This window comes from Balearica regulorum, chromosome 12, assembly GCF_011004875.1.
Source record: "Balearica regulorum gibbericeps isolate bBalReg1 chromosome 12, bBalReg1.pri, whole genome shotgun sequence".
In the NCBI taxonomy this organism is placed as follows: domain Eukaryota; kingdom Metazoa; phylum Chordata; class Aves; order Gruiformes; family Gruidae; genus Balearica; species Balearica regulorum.
Genome location: NC_046195.1, coordinates 2,809,106 through 2,823,800, shown reverse-complemented (window position 1 = coordinate 2,823,800; position 14,695 = coordinate 2,809,106). Strand labels below are relative to the sequence as shown.

The window sequence follows — 14,695 nt, the reverse complement described above, 5'->3', positions numbered from 1 at the left end:
CCCGCCAACCCGAGGCTGGCTGCCGGGTTCCCTCTCCTCGCGTCCGAGAGCTTACCTGTGCCGGCGGAGCTGCTGGAGGGAGGGCCGGAGGAAGGGAACCCTTACGTCCCCAATGGCGGTGGGGCTGCGCGAGGGGCGCGGAGGGAGTTCCCGCTTTCCTGCCGTCTCACCGCTGTGGTCCCTGGAGCGGTGAGTTTGGTCCTGGCTCTGTCTTGTCTTCCCCCCCCACCCCCCAAGACTTTTTTTTTTTTTGCCCCTTTCCTGCCCCCTCCCCGTTCCTCGCGGGCAGCGTTGGTACCCGGTACCCGCTCCGGCACCCATCCCATGGGAGGCACGGGGATGCTCGGTTGCATCCCCCCCCTTTTTTCCTTGTCTCGTCTTCCTCATCCTCATCTCCTGCCGAGGATCTGGAGGATTTTGGCTGGGGGGGGCGGGCAGGAGCTCGCCAGCGTCCCTTACCCCTTGGGGCACAGCCGCGGGAGTCGCTAGGTACGAGGCGATGAGGACGGGGACCGACCGGCTCTCGGAGTCGCCTGGCTTTCCCAAGCCAGCAGCAGTAACCTGCGGGCCCAGCCCGGCGGTGAGTCACGGGCTGGAAAAGCACTGAGCAAAAAAAAAAACCAAAAAAAAAAAAAAAAAGAAGAAAACCCTAAAAACCTCGGGGAGGCAGCGAGCCGACCTCCAGAGCCCCTGTCCCTGCCATCACCCCGGCCCCGTGCCCCTCCGTGCTGGGGCCACAGTGCCTGGGCTCAGTAACTTCATACTGTAATAAGCTCTTTGATTGTGTGTATTCTTATTTTTTTATAATCCTGGGGGGGGTTGTTGGTTGGGTTTTTTTCATTTTGGGTTGGTTTTTTTTGTTGTTGTTGTATTTAACATTAACTTGATCTAAGCCAGAGCCAGAAGTATTTGTAAATGTTCCTATTTTGCTCTCATTCAGAGAAAAGTTTTTGTTGTTACTTTTTGGGGTTTTGTTTTGGTTTTATTTGTATCGACATATAAATATAACTACCGGTGACCCATACTCTCAGCTCTCGTGGTGGCGTTGGCGGCTCTGTCCTTGGGGACAACACGGACCTGCCGCAGCATCCCCCCCAGCAATTTGGGGGGGGACACGGGGCTGCGTTTGGAGCCGTGCCGGGGAACTTGCACGGGGCAGCGGCCGTGAGAGGCGGCCAGCCCGCTCCTGTCCTGGGTGAGGCTCTGCGAGAGATAACCGGGCTGCAGGCAGCTTTCCTGGGCGGGCAGGATAACGGCAGGAGGGACGGCAGCAAGACGGGCTGTGCCGTACGCAGCCTCGTTAGCTGGGTATTAATAATTATTTAGAAAATGCCCGGGCTGTGTGTCAGCCTGGATGGGGAAAGCCGAGCAAGCGGGGTCGGCAGCGGGATGTGCCCATCGCTGCCCGTAGCTCACGAGGCGACGGCGATTTCGGGGCGGCTGGGAGGGTTTGTCTGGAACGCAAATGTCGGGGTGAACAAGGCGTTTGATCCCATCGCTGCTGCCTGTAATGCTGACGGGATGGTAGCGGAGATGAAAGGAATGGAGTTGTTGGGTACTTCTGGTGTTATTTCCCCGGTAGGTACAGCCGCGGCGTGGAGAGCGTCCGCCGTCGTCTTGTGTTTGGGAGCGTTCTGCTATAAATGCTATAAAATGATGAACGGTTGGCGGCGTTGGCGAAAGGCGTTTTGCCGCTGGATGCGGGGGTGAGGGTATCGCCCCTGTGCTGCCGGCCGCGCAGGCGTGTAGGGCATGAAAACACGCCAGCATGGCTTGCGGGAACCGCGGCCGGGCTGCCCACGGGCTGACGGCCAGCCCCGGCGCCGTCGGGTGCAAACCGTGCCAGTGCTGAGGCTTCGGGGTGAGAGGAGGAAAGAGGCAGCCGGTGCAAATCGAGCCCTAGAGCCGGCGGGAGAGCACGTGCCCGAGGCTCCCGGGTGAGAGGAAACGGCGGCGGGTGGGAAGAGCAGCACCTGTGTTTGCTCAGCTGGAGTCTGAAAAAGCCGAGGAGGGCAGTGCCTTTCTGGGACCGGCCGAGGGAGAAGCTTTCCCCGCTGCGTTCGAGGCGTGGACGGGCTCGGCTGTGCCAAACCGGGACCGAACGCATGGCCTGGATGGCTGGAAAAGCAGCGGAGGCGGCAGGGCATCCATCTCCCAAGGGATGCGGACCCCAGTGTCCGTGGCTGTACGGACCATTTTTGTTTCAGCGTCCCGTTTTTCTAGGTACCGCTTTCAGCCCTGCTGTGGTCCTCGAGCAGCAGTCTGACCCGCAGAGCGGTTCCTCCAGCTCGAGTTTCCCTCTGGCGCCCGTTCCAGGGTGGCTCTGGCATCTGAGGGAGCCCCTCATCCTTGGGAGGAAGGATCCCGGGGCCTTCCCTCCTCGCCGCAGGTGGTACCAAGCCTCCCCACTCCTGTCTCGCTTCCACAGGCTGTGAAATCCCGACCGAGCCCTCCCTGTGGGCACGGGTGAAGGTGGTGGTGCCTTTTAGCTTAAATTCCGCAGGATGTGGGCACAGAGCTGAAGCGTTTCCCAGGAGAACCGTGTCCTGGATGTGTTGGTGTCACGGCGGGAACGCCAGCCAGCATGGTACTGGAGGGCGTTCATTCAAAAAGCACTTCAGGTTGTCGTTAATATGTATTTTTTAAGCTTAATTTTTCTTTTTTTGACTTTTAAAACGGTTCTCTTTTCAACTCTTCTTGCGATAAGATCAGCCATCGGTGGTTTTTGGACTTTAAACTTGAGATTTGGGCATTTTTTTAACCCCGCCTGGTGGCTTTTGCCAGACAGATGACAGCAGAAGACTGGGGCAGAGGATTTCTTCGGCTGCCTCCACCCCTCGGGAGCACAGGGGGAGGATTAACGTGGATAAAACCGTGCTTAGGCAAAGACGAGAGGGAGGGAGATCACCGATGCCGGCTCTGGATGGGAACCGCTCGGATATGCCGCTCTCGTAGAGGAGCGATGGAGATCCCATCTGTGCCGGAGGTGGAGGAAAGGGTTGTAAGCGTTTTCCATGGGAAAACACCCCAAACACTCGCCCTCCCCGACTATTTCCAGGGCTGCATTTCTTGTCAAGGCCAGCGTTTTCAGTCCTCTTGCACAAGGTTTTTGATCCGTCCGCTCCTCCTCGCTGGGCCAGCGGGTCCTGCTCGGCAGCAGAAAGATGGATTTTTGTGGAAACGGCCACTTCGTGCAGAGCGCCAAGCGCTACTGGAAAGTAAAACTTTGCGTTGTTGGGAGAGAGGTGGGAGAAAGGGGCTGCTGAGTGCAGGCAGCGGCTTTGCGTAGCCCTGCCTGCAGCGTCTCCCCTTCCCCAGAGTGCCCCAGGGCTGGCGGTCAATCACCACGAGCAAAATTCCCAGCGGGGACATGAATTTCTCGGCCCTCCTGCTGCCTTCCCACCAGCTTCCTAGGCTGGGGCTTGATCCCCAGTGGCACAGCAGCCTGGGCAGGTTCAAACACCCCTGGCCAGAGCCCTTTTAGCCGCTGAATTGAGTTGCAGCTCCCAAGGGAAGAGAGGAGACATCCTCCTCTGCTGTGCCTGCGTGTCCTGGCCTCCTGGCAGCACCCAGGGGCTGCCCGTTCCCTGCCTTGGCTGCGGGTTAGAGCTGAGAAAGGGGGAAAAGCAGCTGAAAGAAAAAAAGGTTTTGACCTTTTTTGAGTGAGGATGCTCAAAAGCTTTATTTTAATAGAAGTTTAGAGGGGGGTGTGCTTTTATTTTCACCCCCTGAGCCCGCTCTGGATGATGGGAGGAGGAGCAGGCCCGGTGACAGCTCCTCCAAGGCCAGGCCCGGCTCCTCCAGCTTTGACTTCAGGCAGGCAGCGGGGGGGTGCCCGCAGCACAGGGGAGGCCAGCAACTCCCTCCACAACTTTGGTAACCTCGGGAGGAAAAGAAAAAAATAATAATAGTAAAAAAAAAAAAAAATTAAAACCTGCTACCCCGTCTCCAGCTCCTGGTTTATCAACGGGGACCGAGTCACGGTCGCCCGCCCCCGCCGTGCCACGGGGTGCCGTAGGGCCGGGGGTCGGTTCCCTCCCGCCCTCCACGGTGAGGCCTCTCCCTCAGTCGCCCCCCCGCCGGTGGGCGGTCCGGTCGTGACGATCGGTATCGCGGGGCCAATCCGCCCCGGGGGGAGTTCCCCTCCATTCAGGGCTCCTCGCCTGCGCGTTGAGGGTATGTAACAGCTGCTTCCCCCCCCCCCCCGCACACACACACACACACCACCCACCCCCTCACGACAAACCGCGATTTGCTTCCCCGGGGTGGCGAAAGGGGGCTGGAGGGGGGGTGGCGGGAGGAGAACCGGTACCGCCGCCGCGCTGAGGGGAGGAACGACCCGCGAGCTCCAACGGCCGCCGGCGGGAAGCGCGCGGCGGGAAGCGCGCGACGGCGGGGGGGGGGGGGACGACGACAGACGGGACGGACGGGGGGGGGAAGGAGGGAGAGGCCTCGGCGTCGGCCACGCCCCCCGCCCCCATTGGCCGCGGGGCAGCGGCCACGCCCCCGCAGCGCGCGGGCCTTTCTCTCTCTCCCCCCCCCCCCCCGCCTCAGTGCGTGCGTGCGTGTGTGTGTGTGTGTGTGCGTGTTTCCCCCCCCCCCCACGTGTAACCGACCCGCCCCACGTGGGGCGCTGCCATCCCGGAAGTGAAGGGGTCGGGGACAAAAGGCAGAGCCGCGCCGTACCCCCCCCCCCCCCGGGTTCCGTCGCCAACCTCCCCCCCCCCTCCCCGCCGCCGCCAACCGGCGGCGGCGGGGAGGGGGGGGGGGGGTTGGCGACGGGGCCCGGTGTGTCTGTGGGGGGGGGGGGGGGTGAGCACGTGCGCGCGCGCCGGGGGGGGTGGGGGGGGTCCGCGCGCGCGCGGGCCGCGGCCGATGTAAACATTCCACAAAAGGGCTCCCCAGAGAGGGGGCGGGGTCTCGTCGGTCTGGGGCGGGGCTAGTCCCGCCGCGTGGGCGGGCTCCCCGTCATGACGATAGCGCTGCCCGCTCGCCGGTTGGCTGGCGCTTTTCCGTCGTAGCCAATAGAGAGGCGGAGGAGGAGGGACGGGGGCGGGGCGCGTTGCTTATACGGACATTTTTCTTCGGCGGTCGCTCCCCCCCCCACCCCCCTTCCCTCCCTTCCTCTCCACATCCCCTTCCTGGGGGCCGTGGCCAATAGGGGCGGGCGAGGTGGGCGGGACCGGAGCGGCGATTGGCCGCGCGGTTGACGGGCGTTCGGCGCCCCCAATAGACGTTTGGGGCTCCCCCCCTGCGCGGGGAGGGGCGGGATTTCCCGGGGAACAGAGAAGCGGGCAGCGCTCCGCCGCGGTGGCCGAGAGACGGTTACTCCATCTTACCCCCCCACACCCCGCCGAGCCCCCCTCCCCTCCCGCCCGGGGCCTCGGCGCCGCCCCCGCCCGCCCCCCCTCTCCGGGAGGAGGGGCGCGGGGACCCCCCCCCCCCTTCACCTCACCTCACCGCGCCGGGGACAGCCCGCCCCCGCCCGGGAGGGGCCCGCAGCGGCCCCGCCGCCCCCTGACCCTGAGGGAGACTCGGCCGCTGCCAGGGCCCGCTTCGAGGTAAGGGGAGGGGGGGAGTGGAGGAGAGGTGGGGGGCGCCAGGCCCGGTGCCGGCCCCCTCCGGCGATCCGTAGGGGGCGGGGCCTGGCGCCGGTACCGCGCGCGCTGGCGGGGGGGGGCGGGAGGAGGAGGAGGAGGGGGGCGGCGGGGGAAGGGGGGGGTGGGGGGGTGTCGGTTCCCCGCGGCGCGACTCCCCGGGGAGCCCCGGCCCGCGCGGGCGTTCGCTCGTCCTCCCGCCCCGCCCCGCCGGGCTCGAGGGGGTGTCCCGGCCCCGGCATGGCGGGAGCGGCGGGCGGAGCGTGCGGCGGCCGCTGGGCGCGCTGCGAGGCGGGCACCTCCCTCCGCCCCTCCTCCCGCCCTCCGCCCGGTGCCGCTCCCGGGCTGCGGCGGGACCGCCCCCCGCGAGCTCTCTCCCGCATTGCACGCCCCCGGTACCGGCCGCATTGCGCGCTGGATCCTTCGCCGGGGCTCCCCCACGCCCTCCCCGGGGAGCTCCTCCCCACGCCGCCCGGGCAGGGGATCCCGAGAACCGGCTGGAGCCCCCACCCCCGGTCTCCCGGTGTGTGTCGTGTGTCCCCCGCCCCAACTTCCCGGAGAAGTTGCCATTAAAAGCGTTTTACCGCTCAGCAACCGCCCGGCCGGGGGCCCTCTCCGCCGCTCCCCCCGCCCGTAGCCCTGCACCGGCCGGCTCCCCGTGCTCCCTCCGAAACGGCACCCGGGATGTTTCCCCCCGTGGCTTCCCGGAGCCCCTGCTGCAGTTTTTCAGCTCAATACCGCAGCGATCCTTAAAAGACCTGTTGGAGCGACGTATAGATGTATGGAAACCGGCGAGCTCCGCTTGCACACGTTAATCTTTAAGCGTATTTAATAGCAAGCCGGCGTCCTCTTTTTTTATTTTTTTATTTTTTTTTTTTTTTATTTCACACATCCTCTCTGCTCGGTGTTGTGCCTTCAACTTGTCCGAGACTTGAACTTGATATTTCAGCCCTGGATTTTAATTCTTTGGACTCCTGTACATCCGAAGTAACTACGTTAGGATTTTTCTTCTTGGGATCGCAGGAGGTCGGCCGTGGGGTTCAGATAGCTTTAAAAAAATGCGAGTGTGCTTGGTGTCCGCTTGGCTAAATACTGTCTTTTCTGTGTTTTCCTGGCCCAGGTTCAGAAATGAGTTTTTATAGTTGTTATTTGTGCAAATAACCCGTGTATTTGGTGCACTGACGGAAGGGGTACGTCCCAGAAGAAGCGCGTTTATTTGCCGCGCTAAACCGATACAAAACTAAAAAAGAATTAATTTAAACTAGCGCTGGGACAAGCCATTGAATGCGTCTCGAGCTGTGCGTAGATTTTTTTACTCTCCCGTGCTGTCCGGAGAAATCAAAACCTGGTTTCTGCACTAAAGTGTAACTTAAGGATGACCTAATACCTTACGTTTCTTTTCTAACTTGTTGCTTTTATAGTCATCGATCGGGCTAAAAGGTGCGGGGTCAGTAAACAAGTGGGAAATGCCCAACTTATTGCAGTACAGCTCTATTTACACTTCAGTCTTCTGGTCCTAACTTGTGATTTTTTTTTTTAAAAAAATACCGTTTTGAAGAGGTATACGTTGTTCTAAAATATTCTGTCGTTAATAGTATATAATAAAATGGCACCTTATGTTAATAATAGTCATTTTAAAGCACCTGTAAAATACCTTCATCACCTAAAAGTGCCTTGGCAGCCTAGTGTCAGCCTGTGCTGGATCTCCAGGAATGGAAAAAACACTTTTTAGGGTCTTTTCTTCTCTGCCCGGGTGAAGTTCGCAGTTTTTCAGGCGGGCGTGCTCTTTGCGAAAGGAAGCTGCGCTTTCTCACCCCAAAGTATCTCGTCCTCGTCCCTCCCACCCACCTCTTCTGGTTAAGAAACACGGGCACGGCGTGAACTTGTTAGAAAAGCTTCAACGTGGTAGTTCACCCAATAAAATGGCAGTAATTTCTTCAAGTTTGGGGAAACTCTGGGTGATTTAGACTGATTTTTTCCAAGCGGGGTGGGAAGGGGGATGATGCTTTGCCCCCCTCTCCCCGGCCCGGATTGCCGGGGGAGCCCTCCGCGCCGGCTCCTGGCATGTGTGGGTCTTGGAGCCGGGAGCATCGCGTTGGAATTGGCAGGCGGATCATTTACGTTTCCAGGATTTATGAATCGTTTTCTGTCCAGATTGCTGTTCTGGTCTTCTCCAGCATTGGGAAGCTTTTATGGCTGTTAAAGCTGGAACAGAAAAGGGAGTCCCGTAATAGCTGTCGTTTCAGCCCGTTAGGAAGGGGGTGCGCGGCTTTTGGGGCTGTACTGCTTTTTTCCAACTCCCGTGGGGTTGGATCTCTTTTTTTTTTTTTTTTTTTAAATTTAAAAATAAAATAAAAGTATTCTGATAATTCTCTCTGTGCGTGGGGAAGGTGTACTCAGGAAACTGGGCGAAACGATGCTAACCGCTGTATTGAGTGTAAAGCTCGGTTTGGATCGTCTCTTTGCGGTGGAATTTAACGCTGCTTTGGCAAAGCACGGCTGGGTGCCGTACCCTTGTTACCCATCTGGACGGAGACGAGTGGGGTTTACTCGCGTCCCGTCTGCGTCGCGGTGGCTGCTGGCACGTAATCCTCGGGCTGTCGCCGTGTCACCTTGCAGAAAACCCTCCCAACTGCTTCGAAAGCTTCGTGTAATGCTTTTCCAGCACTTTTTTTTTTTTTTTTTTTTCCTTTTGCATACTTTTCATTTCATTTTGGAGCGTCCCTCTCTGCACGACACCCCTCTGCAGCGGGGCCGGGGGGCTTATTCCCCATTTACAGGTGAGAGATCCGGGCTGTGTGGCACCGTACAAAAAATATATCGGCGATTGCTGAGCAAGCTGGGTCACGTTCTGGAAGTCGTGCGGCTGGGTTAGTGCACAGACAGCAGCGCTGCCAGAAACTCAGCCGGCTGCTTTCTAGCAGGCGCCGTGCTATACGGCATCGAAATCCTATGGAGAGCGTGTCCCGCAGGACATCCAGGGTTGGAGCCACCTCTCCGGGATCCGGAGACATCGCAGAGACTTAGGTTTGCAGCTCCCGAGTTTTGAGTCTTTTCTCCCTCAAAAGGAAACCTTTTTAAAAAGTCCCTGTGCATGTTAAAGTCTGGTACATGATTTCCCTGCCCTTTTTCAGCAGGGTCCTCGCTCTGCGGACACCAAGATCCTCTGTAGTGGCACTTTCACAGCTTGTTTGTGAGGACGGTGTTTATCCACAGGCATGTTGTGGTTCCAACAGGTGCCGAGGCAGCAGACCTTCCCCATTCACTTTCTTCCTATTCTCTATTTGCCTTTTTTTTTGTTTGTTTGTTTTGTTTTTGATTCTGACACCTATTTAACAGCTGATCTCTAATGCCAGGATACCCTGTTTATCCGATTGGTAAACCTGAGATTTTAAAAAAAAAAAAAAAATCAATATTGGCTTTTCGCTATGCAGATTTTTGAAATTTTTTTTGGTAAAAGCCGGGGAGCGGAGCTGCCGTGGGAGAGGCAGTTTTGCGAAGGGAAGGGGAGAGTACCCGGGCTGTCTTGCCTCCATTGCTGCCGTGGAAGACTGATCCCTCAACACCGGGCACGAGGAGGGAGCGGTGTGGTGCTCCGCCAGCTGAATCCAGCCTTGTCCCCGCTTTGTTCCTTCTCTTTCTGTGTCAACGCTGCTCCGCTCCTCTCCTCTCTGCGGTACCGGCGGGGAAGGGATGCGCTCCACTTGCGTTTATTGGTCCCGCTGGCTTACGCGAGGCAGATGGATGGGGAAATCCTCTGGTGAAGTTGGCAGGGTAGAATTGCATAATTCTGGTGGTGTTACTGAGATGCGACGTACCTTTTTTTGATATTTTTTTTTTTTTCTTGCTTTACCAGCCGAGGAGCCTATGTGTGTTTGTGGTACGTCTGCCTGATGCACCCTATCTGTAGCACGAAGCAGAGCTGGTGAGCTGGGTGGGAAGATCAGAGGTGTGTTCCTACGCGGTACCCTTTCCCTGAGAAAAGGAACACTAAAAACCTTGGAAAAGGAAAAAAAAAAAAAAATAAATAGAGCGTGTAGTTTTCATCCTCCCGTAGGCAGAATGTAGTGTGCTCTGATTGAAGTTAAGAGATAGTTTGGGTGGAAATGATGCTGGGGAAAGGGGATGCAGTTCTCCAAGGACCACAGAGTGGGACTCGCTCTGTTCCGTTATTGCTAAGCTCTCCCACGTGCCTCGGGTTAATGCTTTTAATGAAGGAAAGTACCTGAAATTTTTGACTTGCTTTCAGCCTTCTGCAGCCCTTGCTGTATTTTTGGGGCTTCCCTCCACCCCCCCAAATTAAGATTACATAAAGTAAGCATAGTGCTGCTCGTAGTGTCGCCACAGTGTAAGGCGGCTGGCTAGCTGATACAAGTCTTAGACACTACTGATTGCAGTTGTGTATTTATCCTCGAAATACCTTTCCGTGTTAGCCGGGCTTTGCCATCAGCAAGGATGCTGAGAGAAATCGGTTGTCGCTGAGAGTGGAAGTGGGTGGAACTGCCCCTTTGAGCAGTAGGCTTCGGCTAAATCGGTTTAAAATGACGTATCTAGTCTTGAGTTTCATCACAGCCTTTCATTCTTCCTTATCAACCGTCTGGCGTGCTGTAGGAGGGGTAGGACTTGCTGCGCAACAGATCTCTCCAGCTTTTGAGTGGAGGAGATCTTTGGGAGATGCCGGGTCAAGATCAGCAGGACCTCGGTGAGGAAATGAATGAATGCACTTTGGGAGCATTCGGCATCATGTTTTCTTCTGCAAGATGCAGACCAGTTTCCACTCTAGTGCTGATTTACTTGCTGATTTACTCACCCCTCAGTGCTTTCCCCTCTCAACAGAGTTTTGGTGGCCGTGGATGCACAGAGTTAACGTCTCAAGTCTTTGTCTAGGTACAGCAGAGTATCGAGATGATCTCTCTGCTAGGATTAAAAAAGCCCGTGAATTAGTAATCTTCGTTAAGTGGTGCTCCGCTGCTCTTACACAGCGGATGCAGGCCCTAAGTAGGGGTTTAGCAAGGTGTTGTCTAGAAGACTGACTAATGCTATTGACTATTGCCTATAATATTGACTCTCTCTCTATTGACTATAATATGAAATTCTAAAGTTGAAGCAGGTAGAGTGCTTGGACAGAAGCAGAGTCCAGGCTCAGGTAGCAAAGGTGAGGGGAATTCAGAGGGAAGAACCCCCTACAGGAGCTTTATTTTTCCTTAAACAGAAGCTTTAATGTCGACCACACAGTAAAGTAGATTTCTGGAAGATTGCTCACGTGGTCTGCAAGAATCAGGAGCTTCAAAACCTGATGTTCATGCTGCTGGTGTGCATGTGGTAATGCAGCCTTGGTGCTACCACGATTCCCATGGCCTCGCAGGGCTGAGATGTTTGGTGGCTTCACGGGGAAAAGGCTTTTCAGTCAGCCTAAGGTGGCATTTTAATCCTCAGAAGGGCACATGAGTCTTCCACCCATCTTCTGTCCTCAAACAGCCTCTGGTTTAAAGGTTAATTAGCCCATCCAAAGCGACAAGTGTGGAGACACAAGGGTGGGACACTTAACAGCCGCCACACTGCATATACACCACATATACATTTATACACACCCCCCCCGTATTGCAGTGTTAAGCCTGCTGGAACCGTTTCACTTCTTTATAGTAAATGACATGTGAAATTTTTTTTTTTTTTTTTGAGAATGTTCCTGCTTTGTGGATATTGCGCGTACGTGTCTGCAAACCAGCGCAGTTGCTCCTGTGGGGAAGGAAAGCTGTTGCACCCTTGAGAGCGTAAGGGGTGAACCAGCCTGGGAGATGAAAAGAAAGTGGAAGGACTGGCTGGCGTACCAGTGTTTCGAGCAGAAGGGTATCCAAGTTGGCGAGGGGGTTGTAAATAGATGCCACCAAAGCTTTGCCCAGACTTTACTCATGCAGTCAGCCATTGTCATGCAAAATCCTGGCTAGCTCTGCTCGCGGGATGATGGTGCGTGGCCAGATTTGCTGGCGTTGCTCAGTTCAGTCCCAGCCCTATTAGCATAAAACTGTACTTTTTTTTTTTTAACAAAGCTAAATGTGGGCTATGCTTGAAGGGAGTAGCTCCAAGTTAACCTGCCTAGCTCTTTATTTGTCAGCAGAGACCAGCTGAATGAAACAACAACCAACGTAGGCACCATTAGCAAAATGAGCTCCTGGAGTGTGCTCCTCTGCTTTCTGAGTGTATGCTGGAGGTCAGACCTGCTTAGGATTTGTAACTTGTAAATAAGATCCAGTTAGCAAGCTTTCTCCTTTACCTGGGTTGAGGAGTCCTCCTCTGCCTCTGCCAGCTGTCTTCTACCTGCCGGGTGCTTTGGGGACCTGCTAAAGGACTGAGAGGTTAAACTTGAAGAGCAACTCCAAAAAGAAATGAAGTCATCTTCCTTCTTGTCCTACCCCTGCCAAGTGACAGGAGGGACTAGTAAAGAGGGACACGGAGGGGCAAAAGCTTCGTTGCACAAACTATTCTGAACCTCGGCGCTGCTGGTTCCCGCTTGCCTGTTGTTTGTGCGCCGAGATATCGGTGAGTGATCTTTGGGTTCTCTGGTTAGTGCTGGATTTAGGCTGTGAAGAGCTGTCCTGACTTGGTAGGTGAGAATTGGCTTAGTTGGCTGTTGTCCCCTTATTCTGGGGGGAACTTTGTTCCCTCTTGTTTATCCGTTGTTAGTAATGAACACGTTTAACTGCACTGGAAGTGAAAAGGACTTGCTTTGGAGAGGCCCTGATGAATTAGAGGCTGAAGACGATGGATTCCACTCTGTTCCCTGTCCATCAAACACCTTAATAAGCTGCATATGCTGTTGAGCACCCAGTGGTTTGATGAACAGCAGATAAGATCTCAGTAACTATCGATGCCTAGCAAACAGCACTGGAATTTCCTTGTACAAAAGAGTAGGCGAGTAGTTCAATCGGAGCAAAGAATTCATGGCACATTTTTAGGAGCGGGACAGTGGCAAAACAACCTGTTAGATTTGAAGTGAAATGAAGTTGCCTAAAGACAGCTTGGAGTAGGGCAGGAACACGCCTGCTAGTTGGAGAAGAAAAAAAATCCTGGAGAGTAAGCGGGCGGAAAGCTGCTGCTCGGCGCTCGCAGGATGCCAGTCGCGGTGCCTGCTGGCGCTGCTCCGCTTTGCACCCTTCAGCTCGGTGCTGGTGAGCGGGGCCAGGATGGCTGTGCGGCATACGGTATCCGATATACTCCTGGTAGCGGCTCTGTGGGTTTCACTGAGGTTACACGTGTCTTATGTGTATTAAACGGAGAATACTTTACTTCGGGGCTTTGTAAATGATTTCAGAATCTGACTACGCATCCTGCTTTTTGCCTCCTTCCTCCCACGTTTTTAAAGCATCTCTCACAGCTGGCTGTCGTCCCGCCTGGACTGTCCAGGAGGATTTTTTTTTTTTTTCTGCTTTCAATATAGGCAACGTTGTGTAGGTAACACACCCTCCCTCAGTCTGTTGTGTTCCAATACTGCATTCCGTGAGCTTTGCGTTGCTCAGGGTCTGCGTCTGCTTAAGATGCCCATGCTAGCAGCATCCTTTAAGTGAGATTGAGGAAATTGTTAAGTTTTAAGCAAAGTATTTTATTTCCAACGATAGGGCTGTGAGAAAACACGATTGTGGATTTTATGCAGAAAGCTGAATCTTAATTCCACTTTCCTATCTTGAGATATCAGTAACCTAAATGAACAGACAGAAACTTGCCCTACCTGCTTTTGGTGAACTTAGCATCCACGGCGCTTATCGGGGAGCAATGGATCAATTGTGTTTGTTAATTGGTCTGTTTTTAACAGGTTTTGTAGTGCTTCCCGAGCATGAGTTCAGAATGAAGCGGCGATTGGATGAGCAGGAGTCACCCGTGTATGCGTCGCAGCAGAGACGTATCACCAGCAGCACCGAAGCTTTTCAACACCAGCACCGCGTGCTTGCCCCGGCACCTCCGGTGTATGAGGCGGTTTCGGACACCATGCAGTCTGCCACGGGGATTCAGTACTCGGTAACTCCCAGCTACCAGGTACGCGTGCTCGTCCCTTAGCTGGGCTCCTGCTGCGTGACCGGCCAGCACTGTGTCATTTCGCCGTAGAATTCTGTATTTGAGACAAGGTTTATTTTGGTAACCAGGGCTTCCTAAAGAAAAACCCAAATTGGACAATGTGCTTATCATACGTCTCGTTTTAAGCACTCGCTTTAAGACTGTCGGCTTTGTTCATGTTCACCTGAAAAAATGTGGTGTCGTTTGGCTTTTTTTTGAACATGATTCTTTTAGTGATCCTCTCACATCATGGTCTCTGAATCCTAAAGGCAAATGTGTGCTGGGGCTTTTCTCCATATTTCTGTTCTTCACTGGGAAAAGATTTGTTCTTAACGGTCGCTCTGTTGCAGGCATATGATATCTTGGGTGATCTTAAGCTTAACAGACTGGCTCGGATCAGCGTTTAGATTGGCGACCTTCAGGAAAATTGAAATGTTTCAGCCAACGTTACCCCGGGGTCATTACGTGGCACTCCTCCCTCTCTTGCCTCCTTTGCAAGGAGCTGTCAGCTGAGGAGAGGAAAAAAAATCCACTTTAAGAGTGCACTGGAGATACCTCCCAGTGAAAGATGAGGGAAGGACTCTTCCACTTGTCTCTGCCATGTTGCATCTTCCACACTTGTGTTGTTGGTGAGCTGCCCTCCCTGTCTAGTGCTTGATTTCACGCACAGCTTCTGCCTTACTTCCGTAGGAAGTGGGAGCCGCAGAGCCGAAGAGCCTGCAGGCAGACACTCGCAGGGACTGGAAGAAGATGTGTTTATGCTGGCAGTCCTTCCCAAAAAGAACTTGGATGGGCCAGCGAGCAAATTGTTTTTCGTTCATGAGAAGGATTAAAAAAAGTATATCCCGTCTGAAAGAGGCTTGGATAGAAAACAAAGGTTGTGTAAAATGAAAAGTTATTTATTTTTTAATAATTTTTTTAAAGGCTCTTGTAATGTATTGTCCAAATTGAAACTTTTCTGGTGCAATGCATGAAAGAGGCCTGAAAAGCACGTGCCTTCTGTTCCTTCCCTGGTTTGGTAGGAGCGATACCAAGCTGAGTTTTCCCCTGAG

The 14,695-nt window shown here is 54.8% G+C and overlaps 1 protein-coding gene across 3 annotated transcripts in view; it reads left to right on the top strand.

Annotated features, from left to right (window-relative positions):
- Positions 1–3,986: 3,986 nt before the first annotated feature.
- SIN3A (SIN3 transcription regulator family member A) overlaps positions 3,987–14,695 on the top strand; it is a 34,184-nt gene continuing 23,475 nt past the window's right edge. The window contains exons 1-3 of one of the 3 annotated variants that reach the window (XM_075764954.1): positions 3,987–4,000; positions 5,481–5,561; positions 13,405–13,625. In XM_075764954.1, the coding sequence (XP_075621069.1) occupies positions 13,437–13,625 (189 nt within the window). In that variant the 5' untranslated portion in view covers positions 3,987–4,000; positions 5,481–5,561; positions 13,405–13,436. Of the gene's footprint in view, positions 4,001–4,138; positions 4,177–5,303; positions 5,562–13,404; positions 13,626–14,695 lie in introns of those variants that run through there. The other 2 variants (XM_075764955.1, XM_075764953.1) reach the window with 2 other exon arrangements.